The sequence below is a fragment of the Oncorhynchus clarkii genome, chromosome 19 (assembly GCF_045791955.1).
Source record: "Oncorhynchus clarkii lewisi isolate Uvic-CL-2024 chromosome 19, UVic_Ocla_1.0, whole genome shotgun sequence".
NCBI lineage: Eukaryota > Metazoa > Chordata > Actinopteri > Salmoniformes > Salmonidae > Oncorhynchus > Oncorhynchus clarkii.
In genome coordinates, this window is record NC_092165.1 from 12,891,209 (window position 1) to 12,909,364 (window position 18,156).

Genomic DNA, 18,156 nt, shown 5'->3' on the forward strand with positions numbered 1-18,156 from the left:
GCTCTGACATAAATACATAAATAAAGAAATGGACTCGGGGGTTTAATTATTAACAAGTACACAAGTGTATTTTATTTAACGCAAGCAAGTTTGTTCCTACAGTTTAAAAAAAAAAAGCCACTGTTTAAGCCGTTGGCACATGTATGTACAGAACAGATTATGAAGAATCGTACAGCCTGCTACAAAGCATTCTTAGTGAAAGTACAAAAGACTAATATGGGAGGAGAAAGCGGAAAGCATTATCAGGTTTATCCCGAAGAAGTGAATACGCAACATCATTACAAGTAGTATCTGTTTTTTAAGACAGGGCTTTCAAAAATGAATATTACAAACTAAAGGAGGAAGGGAAACAAAATCATTCACTACAACCTAATGGGCTATTTGTTTACTTAGCACAATACTGTTAGCGCAGGAACTGCAATGCTGCACATATAGGAAATCAGTTGACTCAGACAGTCCAAGCGTAAAAATGAGAAATGAAAATGATAAAGAGAGAGGATATTTTTACTTTTTGAATCAGTTAAAAACTATTACCACTGAATGCATAACCATGCCACAAATAACAGCTAGATTCACGGTTCTTTTTTACCTAGATAATACAAGTAATTTTTTTATTGGTTAATAACCAAACGTTGCATGACTACAGTACAGAGATTAGGCTTCAAATCCAAACGCACGTAACACCAAGAAAGAGCTCACGATGGTTGAATAAGTGCACTAAAAAATGTTCTTTTTTGTTAGCAACGGAATGATGAAACGCTGTACTGCAAAACTAGAGTAGTAGGAAGAGTTAAGACAAGAGTTTGGTCCATACTCAAGAGTAATATGGTTTTAATTGTTTTATTGACATTTCATGTTTTTTTAGTATAGCTTCACAGACAGTCAGGGTTTGGGTCAGTTTTCTTTCAATTCAGTAAATTCTGCAAGAATTTCAGTTTATTTCCGGAATTGACTGGACTTAAATGGAATTGAACCCAACCCTGCAGACGGTTAAGTTATCTCTCAATGTGATATTCAACTTTTTCCACGTGTAGCAATACGGCCGTTTCAGGCCTAAAGCTTGTTCATCCGCTTGCCGTCTATATTCTGTTACCATATTTATTTCACTGGAATCTCTGAAATGGACGTTCACAAGAATATCACCAAACTTTGACCAATGAAATGAATGACCTGAAATTGAAGTGTCTCACATATATGTATATATTTATATACCGTAGATATATATACAGAGCAGAATACTGACAAAAAAACATCTCGTATTTCTTCTTCTGATAACTTGCATTTAAAAAGTTGAAGATTAAAACATATAAAAATGAAACCTGTAAAATGTTATTTTGCATGTGAGTTATGGCTTGTGATGAATGAGAAGTGGTTTTCTACAGAGTTTCCCCCACAGCAAAATCCTGAAAGGCCCTTCTATCAGATGGATTTCTACATCATGTCATTCCCTCTTCTCCTTCCTCCTTATACGACATATCATCATCATCGTCTTCCTCACTCCACTGACTTGCCACTCAAACAACTGTTTTTCTTTTCACAGCTTCAGAACACTATTACTATTGACAGACAATCAGTGTTTTTCACGTTCAATGACTAGGCTACTCAACAAAGCTAGAATACGTTTCTGACAGGCCTAGCTACAGTTATAGCAATATGTAAAAAGTCACTTGAAGGAACTTTGTTCTGTTTGAGAATCCCTGGCACTCCCAACCAATAAAGAATTTTCTGAAAAAAAGATTCTGTACATAGTTTTTATACCGGCGATGCTTACTGTTTCGGAAGCTTATTATGCTGTAATTTACCTGTAAATGATACAAGTTTCGGTCACATTTTGGTCTTGTTAAGTGGATATGTTGAAATAAAAATGGATGTTAAAAACCTATGTATGATTGGATGATGAGTGTTTAGGAACGTATAAATATAAATTACACAGAAATGTGAATTAAAAAGCGATTAAAAACTCAACAGCCCCCTCCTAAAACCCAACATAAATAAATGGAAGCACTCGACGTCGAGATATAGAACAACACGGTAAAAAGCAATGACACATTGTAAAAAGATGTGCTACTACCAATATACAAAATGCAAAGGGGAAAAAAAGAGGGGAAGAGGTAGAAGAGGAGAAAGAGGAGAAAGGGTAGGGTATGAGAAGAAGAAACGGGACAGGAAAGGGAGGAGTAAAGAGGAGAAAGGGTAGGGTATGAGAAGGAGAAATGGGACAGGAAAGGGAGGAGTAAAGAGGAGAAAGGGTAGGGTATGAGAAGGAGAAATGGGACAGGAAAGGGAGGAGTAAAGAGGAGAAAGGGTAGGGTATGAGAAGGAGAAATGGGACAGGAAAGGGAGGAGTAAAGAGGAGAAAGGGTAGGGTATGAGAAGAAGAAATGGGACAGGAAAGGGAGGAGTAAAGAGGAGAAAGGGTAGGGTATGAGAAGAAGAAACGGGACAGGAAAGGGAGGAGTAAAGAGGAGAAAGGGTAGGGTATGAGAAGAAGAAATGGGACAGGAAAGGGAGGAGTAAAGAGGAGAAAGGGTAGGGTATGAGAAGAAGAAACGGGACAGGAAAGGGAGGAGTAAAGAGGAGGAGAAATAGAAAGGAAATCTCAATACAGGAAAGAAGGGTTCGTCAGAGAAGACACATGGTATCCCGTAGGAACGACTTGTCTCGTCACACCCGTAAGCTTAGTGAAGTCGAACCCACCCACAACACGACACCACAACCCCCCCCCCCCCCCCCCCCCCCCTACACTTGTGCCCCTACGAACATAAACACCAGACATTGAATAGCTTGTGTGATTTCTGTGTGTGTTCTGCTGCGTGTGTGTCATGGACATGTGTGTGTGTTGGGGAGGGAGGGAATGAAGGATAGGGGGACGGGATGGGACGGGGGGGGGGGGGGGGGGGGGGGGTCGTGTGCTTTAGGTGTAGGCATTGAGACGCTCTTTAGAGCGAGTGGAGTGGATGTCGTGGAGCTCCTGCTCCTCCTTGGACTTGATGTCCTCGTACTTCTGCATCCGACACGCGTCCTTCACGTAGGCCCAGTTAGCAGACAGTACCATTAGGTAGTGGACCTGTATTAGAGGGACACATGGGTTACAGGGATGTTAGTGGGAGGATTGTTAACCCCTCGACCGAGTCTATACCTCAGGGCAGAGTTTATTGATTCCTTAATTAGGCTGAAACAGAGTTAGTTAGATGATTAGACAAAGCTGTAATCAAAAGCCCAAAGCAGATCGTTTAGTGGCACTGTGCCTTCACTGGTTTCAAACCAAAACAAACCAACCAAACTTTAAGGGATGGATTAGTTGATCAACCTTATTCTTTAGTGAGCTCTGTGTCTGTTACGACTGTGTCAGCATTTGTGCTAGTCAGGTGAACGGGGCGTGACAGGAGAGCTCGGTTAACAACATACCTATCGATAGCAACCAGAGGAGCTTGGTTATTATAATCAGTGGTGCCAGCAAAGCATATTTTAGTGAAAAACAACAGAATCATGTGACGTGACCGATGACAGAGCTGGCGATGCTTTGGGGGCGACCCCTAAGCTCCGAGGTTCAGAGTTCAGTTCGGCCATGTTGATATCGAGGCGGTCGGCTCCTCTCAGCTCCTGACGGCGTACAGTGATGTCACTGAGACCACTGAGGTCAGGGGTAAAGGTGATGGGCCAACCGATAGGCCCCCGTCAGAAGCGGGTGCAGTATTTGCCCAGACTCTGAGACGTCAGGAGGACTTTGTTACGGATGAGGACCGTGGCAGCTGACGCCTGTTCCGCATCAGACCAGAGAGGAAGAGAAAAGGAGAGAAGCAGTTATTGGACTCTGGGTCGCGTTCATTAGGCACCAAATGGAAGAAGAAGGACTGAAACAGGTGGCGACTGCGTTGAGTGCCCGACCTAAGGAACATATCCCTGATGTGTTTCTGCAGTAACTCTTTTCTCCACTAGGTGGCAGTGAGGTGTCAGTGATCAGCCAACCAGAGCATCTGCTGCAGAGGCTCTGAAGAAGTAGTTATGAGGTAATTAAATAAAGAAAAACACCAGCACTCCTCTGGTCCAGTGTATGACATGTATCTATTGATGATATTGTGTCGTAATGATGATGTGAAGATTAACATGCCTAACGAATTCCCTAAGCTTGGGATAATTAAGTTATTCTATTCTTTTGTTATATAATGACATGACTCAAACTCATCATGAATAAACAGACTCACCAAGATAGATCAAAGTTGGAGATACAGACAGTACTTCCTTCATACAATCTCACAATGATCTAAGATAATTTATCACAGAAAATATTGGACGAGAAGATGGTACATCAATATTGTCTCTGCAAATTGATTTCTTACCCATTTTCTAAACCTTAGCTCTCGGTGAGAACTAACACGAACACACTTTGGTGAGTCATCCCATTGTGTATTACCATAGACATCCACCGGGTGGACAAAGAGCACACAGTTGGGCCACAGATACAGACTTTGTGTTGTGAAGAGCCGCTGCCGCCCAAATTGATTACCATTTCATTTTCTCTCGTCTTTTATAGTCTTCAGACAACGCAGCAACAATGTCCTATTTGTAGATTTAAAACATTACGTCATGGGTCTAAGGACTGGAAATGTATGACTTTGTTTATATTTTGTGCTAACAGGAAGCTGTTATGGACCTATCTATTTGATGACAACCAAACCATAAGAAACTAGTGTCATTGATGTTTTGACAAAACATTTCTGTTATTTTCACTGTGAACATATGTTTTTGTTTAAAAAGGAACTAGATACCGAATAACAGCCTTCATTAAATGTGTATCCTTCCACCCTGGCAGACGCAGCAGTCTTCTCCAGTGAAGACGATTGCTCCAGTCCTCACCATCACTTAGCTGCTCTCAACAAGCTCCTTTCTTCTTCCACAGTTTCCATGGCAACTGTGCCCTGTGCTTCTCCATCGCTAGGTTAACGCCTACCTCTAATCAACAGCTCTCTCTCTCTGTCGCTATGTGTTACTCTGTGTGTGTGTCTCTCTCTCTCTCTCTCTCTGTGTCTCTCTGTGTCTGTCTCTCTCTGTGTCTATCACTCGATCACTCTGCCTCTGTTTTGCACTTTCTCGATCTGCCTCGCTCTTAACACTGGGAGAACCTCTTTCAAAGTCAGCAGCATAACAAACAGTCCGTTTTTCCTCCCGATTACCAATCGCTTGAATCCTTTGTAGTATAACCTTTGGTATATCCCCACACAACAAGACAATCCTCTCCCACTAAGGTTTACCCTGCCTGCCAATCTTTATGTGTTCAGACAGAGGGGAGGGAACAGAGTGGCGATGCTATCGACAGACATTTAAGGACCAATAGGCAGGTCACACAACCCTCGGACATAAAGTGGAGCTGTCATTGTCTCACCATGGCGATGACTGCAGCCCCAGCCCCGGCCAGGGCACAGACAAACAAGTGGAACGTCATGTCCAGCTGAAAGACAATCAAACACAACACAGCTTTATTAGTCACCAGGAAATGAAGACAACTAACAACATCGGTGCTTGTTTTGTTGGTATTCAAAATGGGACACAAAGCATCGTTCCAACTTGTCATGTCTGTGTTTACAATATTTCCAGGTCATGTTGAGATTAAAAAACTGAATCACAGAGCGGTTGCTTTGAGAGTGAGATAGGGCAGGACGTATTAAGATTTGTCCCAGTCCAATATTAGCTCACTTTTTCAAAGGGACTTAAACGGAGGTATGACAAGAGGATAAAGGAGGATAAAGGTTAAACAAAAAGACAGGCTAATCTTTATCAAGCTATGTTTTTTGTTCCCTTTCCACAAGAGGTTAAAGTTCAAACCCCGAGAAATCTGGTAAGCGCCACTACCCTCATCTCACTCACACAAATCACCATTTAAAATGACAGAGGAACCCTATAGCAGTGTTCCCAATCCTAGTCCTGGGGTCCCAAAAGGGTTCACATTTTGTGTTTTTGGACACATCTAATTCAAATCAAAGGCTTGACGATGAGTTGATTGGTTGAATCAAGTGTGTGAGTGTCAGGGCAAAAACCAAAAAGTGCATTTTGGTCCCCAGAGCCAGGATCGGGAAACACTTCCCTGAAGCATTTAACTCCTGAGGTGCGGCGATCACTAAAGTTCACAGCCAACAGAACCTCACCTCCCCCCCTCATCGCTCCCCAGCCACACACACACACACACCCTTACCTCGTTAGACTCACACATCTTAAAGAACTTCTCGGAGCCCGTGCACACCTTCCTCTCCTCCCCGATAGTTACCATGCCTGTGAGAAAACAACATTCAATTTCACATTTACATTTCAAGTGACTTCGCTTGGCAGGCGCTTCGATCCACAGAGACCTAACAACAGCTACTGCGGCGAGTTACAACAAACACTCATGTTAACGGGCTGTAAAATAGATCTCCTTCAGGAGCATTAAATAACTGCAATGAAATGTAAAATATATTGATTGAATTGTGTGTCCGTGAAGTGAGAAGACTAAACGACACACGATTTAGTACAGTATGCTCTGTAGTTCATTGTCTTGTCAGATATCTTACCCACATTCATGATAGAACACAAACAAACAAATAAACCACCAAAGCCCTGGTTAACCACTGCCAGTGTCAGTGACTGTGTACGTATACTGTAAATGACAACAGTGGTGGCGCCACCCGGGCCCGCCCCTTACCAAACTGGCGCAGGTCCAGGCAGAGGTTGGCCCCCTCCACCACAGTGGTGTTCTGACAGATGGTCCAGATGTTGAAGTACATGAAGACGGGCAGCGAGGTGAAGGCTGTCACACCCAACCAGGCCAGGAAGAAGATATAGGTCAACATAATGAACTGCAGGAAGAAACGGAGGGAGGGAGGAGAATAAAGAGAGGGAAGAGAAGAGAGTGAGGAAGGAGAAGGAAGACAATGATGGTTCGTTAGAAAGAGAGAGGAAGGGGAAGAGAGGGAGGAAGGAGGAGAAGGAAGTGAAGGACGGTTCAATAGAAAGAGAGAGGGAGGGGAAGAGAGGGAGGAAGGAGAAGGAAGAGAAGGATGGTCCATTAGAAAGAGAGAGGGAGGGGAAGAGAGGGAGGAAGGAGGCGAAGGAAGAGAAGGAGGGTTCATTAGAAAGAGAGAGGGAGGGGAAGAGAGGGAGGAAGGAGAAGGAAGAGAAGGATGGTCCATTAGAAAGAGAGAGGGAGGGGAAGAGAGGGAGGAAGGAGGCGAAGGAAGAGAAGGAGGGTTCATTAGAAAGAGAGAGGGAGGGGAAGAGAGGGAGGAAGGAGGAGAAGGAAGAGAAGGAGGGTTCATTAGAAAGAGAGACAGGAAGGAGGAGAAGGAAGTGAAGGACAGTTCAATAGAAAGAGAGAGGGAGGGGAAGAGAGGGAGGAAGGAGGAGAAGGAAGTGAAGGACAGTTCAATAGAAAGAGAGAGGGAGGGGAAGAGAGGGAGGAAGGAGGAGAAGGAAGAGAAGGAGGGTTCATTAGAAAGAAAGAGGGAGGGGAAAGAGGGAGGAAGGAGGAGAAGGAAGAGAAGGACAGTTCAATAGAAAGAGAGAGGGAGGGGAAGAGAGGGAGGAAGGAGGAGAAGGAAGAGAAGGAGGGTTCATTAGAAAGAAAGAGGGAGGGGAAAGAGGGAGGAAGGAGAAGGAAGAGAAGGAGGGTTCATTAGAAAGAGAGAGGGAGGGGAAGAGAGGGAGGAAGGAGGAGAAGGAAGAGAAGGAGGGTTCATTAGAAAGAGAGAGGGAGGGGAAGAGAGGGAGGAAGGAGGAGAAGGAAGAGAAGGATGGTTCATTAGAAAGAGAGAGGGAGGGGAAGAGAGGGAGGAAGGAGGAGAAGGAAGAGAAGGAGGGTTCATTAGAAAGAGAGAAGGAGGGGAAAAGAGGGAGGAAGGAGGAGAAGGAAGAGAAGGACGGTTCATTAGAAAGAGAGAGGGAGGAGAAAAGAGGGAGGAAGGAAGGAGGAGAAGGAAGAGAAGGAGGGTTCGTTAGAAAGAGAGAGGGAGGGGAAGAGAGGGAGGAAGGAGAAGGAAGAGAAGGAGGGTTCATTAGAAAGAGAGAGGGAGGGGAAAATGGGGAGGAAGGAGGAGAAGAAGGAAGTGAAGGACGGTTCATTTGAAAAAGAAAGAGGGAGGAAGGAGGAGAAGGAAGAGAAGGATGGTCCATTAGAAAGAGAGAGGGAGGGGAAGAGAGGGAGGAAGGAGGAGAAGGAAGAGAAGGAGGGTTCATTAGAAAGAGAGAGGGAGGGGAAGAGAGGGAGGAAGGAGAAGGAAGAGAAGGATGGTCCATTAGAAAGAGAGAGGGAGGGGAAGAGAGGGAGGAAGGAGGCGAAGGAAGAGAAGGAGGGTTCATTAGAAAGAGAGAGGGAGGGCAAGAGAGGGAGGAAGGAGAAGGAAGAGAAGGACGGTTCATTAGAAAGAGAAAGGCATGGGAAGAGAGGGAGGAAGGAGGAGACGGATGGTCCATTAGGAAGAGAGAGGGAGGGGAAGAAAGGGAGGAAGGAGGAGAAGGAAGTGAGGGATGGGCCCATTAGAGAGAGAGAGAGAAGATGACAGTTATAAGTCGGTAGAAGGCTGACTTGCTCATCAGCTGTCATTAGCATTGGACCATAATTCAAAGAAGAGACATCTTAAACTGTAAATTTTCCATCACCAGATCTCTAATCCCGTCTCTCGGGTACTTCCTCCAGAAAGATGTGTCCTAATTGTCTACCCTAATGCTTATACCTATCCAACGCCTTCAGATATACAGGGGGCGGATAGGGCGCAGAGGATAGGGGTGGATTTAAGTGTGTTTCTTACCCAGGCGGAGACGCACCGTCCGCAGGCGGTGATCTTGAAGTCTCCGTACAGGTCCCTGATGGCGCCGGTGGTGAAGAAGCCCTCCACCATCAGCAGGATGCCGTAGACGAAGAATGCCGCCGCCACGCCGTAGATGACATACTTCAAGATGTCAATCCTGCGGAGGAAGACAGAGAGACAGGAGCAGAGCGATGGGATCATTCAGTTGGTGTGGCTAGCACACCAAGACTAGCGGTTTCATTCCCAGGAACCATAGAATTAGGGATTAGAATATTAATTAAATATTCATTTAATAGGATCTCTATGACAGGAACTTACCAAGATCCATTTTTGGAATCAAAACATTGCTAAACAATACATGTGTGCATTTAGTGTGCAGGCCATTTAGTACAGTACTTCACTATTACAGGTTTCTTTAGGCCCAGCAGCCCCATTTGTAGTCCAAGTGCATTGGACTACAAATGACATTACTTCCAGCAGTAACAGACAGTATTCTGACTGGATACTGCAAGTCAGTTTGCTTCCACAGTCCTTTTGCATTTGTTCCTTGCTTGGACTAGTGGATTAGTTTGGACTAGTGGATTAGTTTGGACTAGTGGATTAGCTCTCATTTAGCTAATGACTGTGTGTTTAATTCTGTACGGTTATGTAAAAAGCTCTAATGTCCCAGAAAGAACCTGGGTAGGAAAGTTAGGGTTAGCTCCATCCCTGCAGGTTAGGAAGAGATTTCAAAGATAGCATTAGACAAACACAGTGGGTAGATTTCACACACTTTCCGCTGATAAAGATGATTTTATAGAGGTGTAAACCTTGTTCTTTTAGTACCCTCAATCTGAAGTGAATTTCACACCTAGTACAGCTCACACCACATATTAGTGGCCTCAAAAGTATAGAAAACCCAGTTACATCAGTATAGAAAGACCAGTTACATCAGTCTAGAAAGCCCAGTTACATCGGTATGGAAAGCCCAGTTATATCAGTATAGAAAGCCCAGTTACATCAGTATAGAATACCTAGTTACATCAGTTTAGAAAGCCCAGTTACATCAGTATAGAAAGCCCAGTTACATCAGTATAGAAAGCCCAGTTACATCAGTATAGAAGGCCCAGTTACATCAGTCTAGAAAGCCCAGTTACATCATTATAGAAAGCCCAGTTACATCAGTAAAAAATACCAGTTAAATCAGTATGGAAAGTATAGAAAGCCCAGTTACATCAGTATAGAAGGCCCAGTTACATCAGTATAGAAAGCCCAGTTACATCAGTATAGAAAGCCCAGTTACATCAGTATAGAAGGCCCAGTTACATCAGTATAGAAAGCCCAGTTACATCAGTATAGAAAGCCCAATTACATAAGTATAGAAAGCCCAATTACATAAGTATAGAAAGCCCAGTTACATCAGTATAGAAAGCCCAGTTACATCAGTAAAAAATACCAGTTAAATCAGTATGGAAAGAACAGAAAGCCCAGTTACATCAGTATAGAAGGCCCAGTTACATCCGTATAGAAAGCCCAGTTACATCCGTATAGAAAGCCCAGTTATATCAGTATAGAAAGCCCAGTTACATCAGTATAAAATACCCAGTTACATCAGTTTAGAAAGCCCAGTTACATCAGTATAGAAAGCCCAGTTACATCAGTATAGAAAGCCCAGTTACATCAGTCTAGAAAGCCCAGTTACATCAGTATAGAAAGCCCAATTACATAAGTATAGAAAGCCCAGTTACATCAGTATAGAAAGCCCAGTTATATCAGTAAAAAATACCAGTTAAATCAGTATGGAAAGTACAGAAAGCCCAGTTACATCAGTATAGAAAGCCCAGTTACATCAGTTAGGCCAGGTCTACTGCTCATGGCACAATCACCTGCCATTGCCAACATCTAGTAGAAGCACACACACACTTGCAGTCCCTAGCGCACACTCCCTCCCTCCCTCCCTCCCTCCCTCCCTCCCTCCCTCCCTCCCTCCCTCCCTCCCTCCCTCCCTCTCGGCAGGCGGAGTTCCGGTGAGCAGGTGCGCCCGGGACAACCCAGAGTGATTTCAGAGGGCTTAAATCCCCCAACGGCCCCGTGCCAAGACATCACGCAGACGTACAAACACATGCACACACACACACACACACACACACACACACACACAGACACAGACACAGACACAGACACACACAGACACAGACACAGACACACACACACACACACACACACACACACACACACACACACACACACACACACACACACACACACACACACACACACACACACACACACACACAGACACACACACAGACACACACACACACACACAGACACACAGACACACACACACACACACACACACACACAGGAGTGGAAAAATCGATCTCCGTCAGCGTGCTGCGTCAGGGAAAAATCTCCCTCCCACTCATGCACATATTCATGATCAAACACCTGATAAATACACCTCTCTTCACCAGACAGCCATCCTGAATAGATTTTTAGATTTGAATTAAAGCTTAAAAATGCACGAATGTGTGTCTACTCTTCCTGGGGTCCAGCAAAATGAAGGCAGTTTATACAATTTTAAAAACATTCCAATACAGTCACAGATTTCACAACACACTGTGTGCCCTCAGGCCCCTACTCCACCACTACCACATATCTATAGTACAAAATCCATGTGTGCGTGTGTGCATAGTGCGTATGCTATCGTGTGTGTGTGTGTGTGTGTGTGTATGCATGTGTCTGTGCCTATGTTCGTGTTGCTTCACAGTCCCCGCTGTTCCATAAGGTGTGTTTTTTATCTGTTTTTAAATCTAATTGTACTCCTTACATCAGTTACCTGATGGGGAATAGAGTTCCATGTAGTCATGGCTCTATGTAGTACTGTGCACTTCCCATAGTCTGTTCTGGACTTGGGGATTGTGAAGAGACCTCTGGTGGCATGTCTTGCGGGGTATGCATGAGTGTCCGAGCTGTGCACCAGTAGTTTAAACAGACCTCTGGTGGCATGTCTTGCGGGGTATGCATGAGTGTCCGAGCTGTGCACCAGTAGTTTAAACAGACCTCTGGTGGCATGTCTTGCGGGGTATGCATGAGTGTCCGAGCTGTGCACCAGTAGTTTAAACAGACCTCTGGTGGCATGTCTTGCGGGGTATGCATGAGTGTCCGAGCTGTGCACCAGTAGTTTAAACAGACCTCTGGTGGCATGTCTTGCGGGGTATGCATGAGTGTCCGAGCTGTGCACCAGTAGTTTAAACAGACCTCTGGTGGCATGTCTTGCGGGGTATGCATGAGTGTCCGAGCTGTGCACCAGTAGTTTAAACAGACCTCTGGTGGCATGTCTTGCGGGGTATGCATGAGTGTCCGAGCTGTGCACCAGTAGTTTAAACAGACCTCTGGTGGCATGTCTTGCGGGGTATGCATGAGTGTCCGAGCTGTGCACCAGTAGTTTAAACAGACCTCTGGTGGCATGTCTTGCGGGGTATGCATGGGTGTCCGAGCTGTGCACCAGTAGTTTAAACAGACCTCTGGTGGCATGTCTTGCGGGGTATGCATGAGTGTCCGAGCTGTGCACCAGTAGTTCAAACAGACCTCTGGTGGCATGTATTGCGGGGTATGCATGAGTGTCCGAGCTGTGCACCAGTAGTTTAAACAGACCTCTGGTGGCATGTCTTGCGGGGTATGCATGAGTGTCCGAGCTGTGCACCAGTAGTTTAAACAGACCTCTGGTGGCATGTCTTGCGGGGTATGCATGAGTGTCCGAGCTGTGCACCAGTAGTTTAAACAGACCTCTGATGGCATGTCTTGCGGGGTATGCATGGGTGTCCGAGCTGTGCACCAGTAGTTTAAACAGACCTCTGGTGGCATGTCTTGCGGGGTATGCATGAGTGTCCGAGCTGTGCACCAGTAGTTTAAACAGACCTCTGGTGGCATGTCTTGCGGGGTATGCATGGGTGTCCGAGCTGTGCACCAGTAATTTAAACAGACCTCTGGTGGCATGTCTTGCGGGGTATGCATGGGTGTCCGAGCTGTGCACCAGTAGTTTAAACAGACCTCTGGTGGCATGTCTTGCGGGGTATGCATGAGTGTCCGAGCTGTGCACCAGTAGTTTAAACAGACCTCTGGTGGCATGTCTTGCGGGGTATGCATGAGTGTCCGAGCTGTGCACCAGTAGTTTAAACAGACCTCTGGTGGCATGTCTTGCGGGGTATGCATGAGTGTCCGAGCTGTGCACCAGTAGTTTAAACAGACCTCTGGTGGCATGTCTTGCGGGGTATGCATGAGTGTCCGAGCTGTGCACCAGTAGTTTAAACAGACCTCTGGTGGCATGTCTTGCGGGGTATGCATGAGTGTCCGAGCTGTGCACCAGTAGTTTAAACAGACCTCTGGTGGCATGTCTTGCGGGGTATGCATGGGTGTCCGAGCTGTGCACCAGTAGTTTAAACAGACCTCTGGTGGCATGTCTTGCGGGGTATGCATGAGTGTCCGAGCTGTGCACCAGTAGTTTAAACAGACCTCTGGTGGCATGTCTTGCGGGGTATGCATGAGTGTCCGAGCTGTGCACCAGTAGTTCAAACAGACCTCTGGTGGCATGTCTTGCGGGGTATGCATGAGTGTCCGAGCTGTGCACCAGTAGTTCAAACAGACCTCTGGTGGCATGTCTTGCGGGGTATGCATGAGTGTCCGAGCTGTGCACCAGTAGTTTAAACAGACCTCTGGTGGCATGTCTTGCGGGGTATGCATGAGTGTCCGAGCTGTGCACCAGTAGTTCAAACAGACCTCTGGTGGCATGTCTTGCGGGGTATGCATGAGTGTCCGAGCTGTGCACCAGTAGTTCAAACAGACCTCTGGTGGCATGTCTTGCGGGGTATGCATGAGTGTCCGAGCTGTGCACCAGTAGTTTAAACAGACCTCTGGTGGCATGTCTTGCGGGGTATGCATGAGTGTCCGAGCTGTGCACCAGTAGTTTAAACAGACCTCTGGTGGCATGTCTTGCGGGGTATGCATGAGTGTCCGAGCTGTGCACCAGTAGTTTAAACAGACCTCTGGTGGCATGTCTTGCGGGGTATGCATGAGTGTCCGAGCTGTGCACCAGTAGTTTAAACAGACCTCTGGTGGCATGTCTTGCGGGGTATGCATGAGTGTCCGAGCTGTGCACCAGTAGTTTAAACAGACCTCTGGTGGCATGTCTTGCGGGGTATGCATGAGTGTCCGAGCTGTGCACCAGTAGTTTAAACAGACCTCTGGTGGCATGTCTTGCGGGGTATGCATGGGTGTCCGAGCTGTGCACCAGTAGTTTAAACAGACCTCTGGTGGCATGTCTTGCGGGGTATGCATGGGTGTCCGAGCTGTGCACCAGTAGTTTAAACAGACCTCTGGTGGTATGTCTTGTGGGGTATGCATGAGTGTCCGAGCTGTGCACCAGTAGTTTAAACAGACCTCTGGTGGCATGTCTTGCGGGGTATGCATGAGTGTCCGAGCTGTGCACCAGTAGTTTAAACAGACCTCTGGTGGCATGTCTTGCGGGGTATGCATGGGTGTCCGAGCTGTGCACCAGTAGTTTAAACAGACCTCTGGTGGCATGTCTTGCGGGGTATGCATGAGTGTCCGAGCTGTGCACCAGTAGTTTAAACAGACCTCTGGTGGCATGTCTTGCGGGGTATGCATGAGTGTCCGAGCTGTGCACCAGTAGTTTAAACAGACCTCTGGTGGCATGTCTTGCGGGGTATGCATGAGTGTCCGAGCTGTGCACCAGTAGTTTAAACAGACCTCTGGTGGCATGTCTTGCGGGGTATGCATGAGTGTCCGAGCCGTGCACCAGTAGTTTAAACAGACCTCTGGTGGCATGTCTTGCGGGGTATGCATGAGTGTCCGAGCTGTGCACCAGTAGTTTAAACAGACCTCTGGTGGCATGTCTTGCGGGGTATGCATGAGTGTCCGAGCTGTGCACCAGCAGTTCAAACAGACCTCGGTGCATTCAACATGTCAATACCTCTCTTCAATAAAAGTAGTGATAAAGTCCATCTCTGCCCTGTTCTGAGCCAATTGCAGTCCTTTTTTGTGGCACCTTACCACATGACTGAACAGTCGTCAAGGTGCAGCAAAACTAGGGCCTGTAGGACCTGCCTTGTTGATAGTGCTGTTAAGAAGGTAGAGCAGCGCTTTATTATGGACAGACTTCTCCTCATCTTCGCTAATGTTGTATCAACATGTTTTGACGGTTTACAATCCAGGGTTACTCCAAGCAGTTTAATCATCTCAACTTGCTCAATTTCCACATGATCTATTACAACATTTAGTTGAAGTTTAGGGTTCAGTGAATGATTTGTCCCAAATACAATGCTTTAAGTTTTAGAAATATTTAGGGCTAACTTATTCCTTGCCACCCACTCTGAAACTAACACTTAACAAAGAGGTAAAAAGCAGTCATTTCAGTCACTGTGTAGTGAGACTCACCATAGCTTCAACAGTACTATACTGTTGTGTATTGAGATAAGGTAAGGGAGAGTAAGGATAGTTACACTTGATCACATTTTAAATGCTGTTGTTGGGTATATGTATAGATAGTGAGTAATAATGTAGGTGTAAGGAAGATTTGCCAACCTCAATCTACACGTACAAGACAGCTGTGCACCGCTAATGGTTAAACAATTCGGAAGAAAGAAAGAGAAGGAAATGTTCCGTTAAGTAACTGTGACTCACTTCCAGTACCAATCACCAGGGACTGCTTGGGGGACATGTACATTATAGTATCTAGGGCGACCGAGGATACGGCGTCTCGATAGGGTGTTAACTAGGCGTGCCAGTCATAGCACGGGTGAGATTGGAACCATTCCCTTTACAGGTACTGAAGCTTTCAAAATAGGGCAATTTTCAGGGGTCGAAACAGACAAGGAGTAGGAAGAAGTGAAAATTCAACTGCAACTTCTCCTCACTGAGTTTCAACACATCTCCAGGCTGCATGTAGGTGTTTTGACAAACCAGACCATGAGTCATTTTGAAAAAAGGGCGGGGAAAAAAAACCCCCACTGTGACGCCCCTCCCACGCAAACACACCCACACTCACATGGTTAAGACGTCCAGGGTTTCCACGGGAGCTCGGACCACCTCGAAGTAGTTCTGCAGGATGGTGACGGTGCCAGAGAGGGCCTCGTGCCCGCAGCCGCAGAACAGCGCCACCCCAGCGTACAGAAGGATGGTGGCGAAGAGAGAGGCATACGGGAGGACGCCCAGGCATTTGACGCAGCACTCAAAGCATCCTGGACAGAGACAGAGAGAGAAGAGGAGAACGTTTAGACTAAAGATGGCGGTAGAACATCTTAGATATTCACAGGTGCTCTAGTTATGTAATACGGTACATGTCTCACTCTATTCACGGCTCGACAGGAATTGAAATACGTTTGACACCAGAACCAAAGGAAATAAAAGCACTCTTAACAGCGAGGGAATCGTTGATTCAGAATCAGAAGATCATTAAATCAGCGTTTTTCATTCAACCTTTTATTTCATAACATCTATTTCACTACACCAAATCCCACCGCATCTCATTTAAAACGCACAGGGATCAAATTATATCCCATCTATCATCCGATAACAACAAACACTCTAACCACATTTCTCCAGTTGACCCAGAGCCAATACATCGCCTGTTGCCATCTCGGGAAGGAAGTTTACTGTCACTCCAGCCAATCATAATCGCTCCTCGGACAGATTTATGGGTTTAATACAAAGAGCGCAAACGGTATTGATCTGTGGATTGCGGCCCTGCAAATGGAATCCCTCCCTTCACCCAGGCTAGAGCAGCTGCTGGATTTATGACTAGTCGTAAACATGGTGAGTGAGTGAGTGAGTGAGTGAGTGAGTGAGTGAGTGAGTGAGTGAATGAGTGAGTGAGTGAGTGAGTGAGTGAGTGAGTGAGTGAGTGAGTGAGTGAGAGAGTGAGTGAGAGAGAGAGAGCTACAAAACAGAACACTGATAGCTAGAAGACACAGTGAGAGAGGGATAGAAGGAGAGATACAGTGAGAGAGGGATAGAAGGAGAGATGCAGTGAGAGAGGGATAGAAGGAGAGATGCAGTGAGAGAGGGATAGAAGGAGAGATGCAGTGAGAGAGGGATAGAAGGAGAGATGCAGTGAGAGAGGGATAGAAGGAGAGATGCAGTGAGAGGGATAGAAGGAGAGATGCAGTGAGAGAGGGATAGAAGGAGAGATGCAGTGAGAGAGGGATAGAAGGAGAGATGCAGTTAGAGAGGGATAGAAGGAGAGATGCAGTGAGAGAGGGCTAGAAGGAGAGATGCAGTGAGAGAAGGATAGAAGGAGAGATGTAGTTAGAGAGGGATAGAAGGAGAGATGCAGTGAGAGAGGGATAGAAGGAGAGATGCAGTGAGAGAAGGATAGAAGGAGAGATGCAGTGAGAGAGGGATAGAAGGGGAGATGCAGTGAGAGGGATAGAAGGACAGATGCAGTGAGAGAGGGATAGAAGGAAAGATGCAGTGAGAGAGGGATTGAAGGAGAGATGCAGTGAGAGAGGGATAGAAGGAGAGATGCAGTGAGAGAGGGATAGAAGGAGAGATGCGGTGAGAGAGGGATAGAAGGGGAGATGCAGTGAGAGAGGGATAGAAGGAGAGATGCAGTGAGAGAGGGATAGAAGGGGAGATGCAGTAAGAGAGGGATAGAAGGAGAGATGCAGTGTAATGGATAATACTGTGTCTGTGAGGGGGGGGGGGGGTATGTTTTATTATCTCAGACTACAGGAAGTGTCTATCTGACTGTCTCCGATGAAGAAAAGCGTGTTTGTGATACTTGAGTGTAACGCTCCCATCTATCTTCAACTGGACTGGATAGGCGAGGTTCAGATATCGCTTATCAAACGAATCGGCAAATGTCCAATTGCAATATTGAACTCCTATTTTCCATAGCCTGGTCCCAGATCCATTCGTGCTCTTGCCAATGCCAACAACATTGCTGTTTGGCATGACAGTGAATGAAAAGGAGTTGGCATGATAGCTCAAACAGACTGGCACTCAGGCTAGGTTTTCCTTGTTGTATTACTAATGTGCAGTAGGTGACTACAGCACAAATCCCAGTTCTGTTCTGCCTCTATTGTACATTAGTGCCTCTGGACTTGCTTTAGTTACAACACTTGGAAGGCACTTAAACTGCAGGGTCCCAGCTGTGATGTGAATGAATAACCCTCACACCTACACTACACCTTGACTTCACCTGAAAGCATTCCTGTCTATTTCTGTTATACCCCTCTCTGCGCACACAGGATGCTCTGGAGACCACCACTGCTACAGCCTGGAGAATGTGCGTAAACCGTGTGTGTGTGTGTGTGTGTGTTAGTCAGCTGATGTCAGGTGGTATTGAGTCTACCGTGAGCACAGGACCAGACTTCAG

The 18,156-nt window shown here is 46.1% G+C and overlaps 1 protein-coding gene across 3 annotated transcripts in view; it reads right to left on the reverse strand.

Moving 5' to 3' along the window:
- Positions 1 to 47: 47 nt before the first annotated feature.
- Positions 48 to 18,156, reverse strand: part of LOC139374730 (neuronal membrane glycoprotein M6-a) — an 82,094-nt gene continuing 63,985 nt past the window's right edge. For 2 of the 3 annotated variants that reach the window (XM_071115848.1, XM_071115847.1), the window contains exons 2-7: positions 15,826 to 16,018; positions 8,778 to 8,934; positions 6,677 to 6,830; positions 6,191 to 6,267; positions 5,384 to 5,449; positions 48 to 3,067 (exon numbers count right to left, since the gene is read on the reverse strand). In XM_071115848.1, the coding sequence (XP_070971949.1) occupies positions 2,915 to 3,067; positions 5,384 to 5,449; positions 6,191 to 6,267; positions 6,677 to 6,830; positions 8,778 to 8,934; positions 15,826 to 16,018 (800 nt within the window). In that variant the 3' untranslated portion in view covers positions 48 to 2,914. Of the gene's footprint in view, positions 3,760 to 5,383; positions 5,450 to 6,190; positions 6,268 to 6,676; positions 6,831 to 8,777; positions 8,935 to 15,825; positions 16,019 to 18,156 lie in introns of all 3 variants that reach the window. The other variant, XM_071115849.1, reaches the window with a different exon arrangement.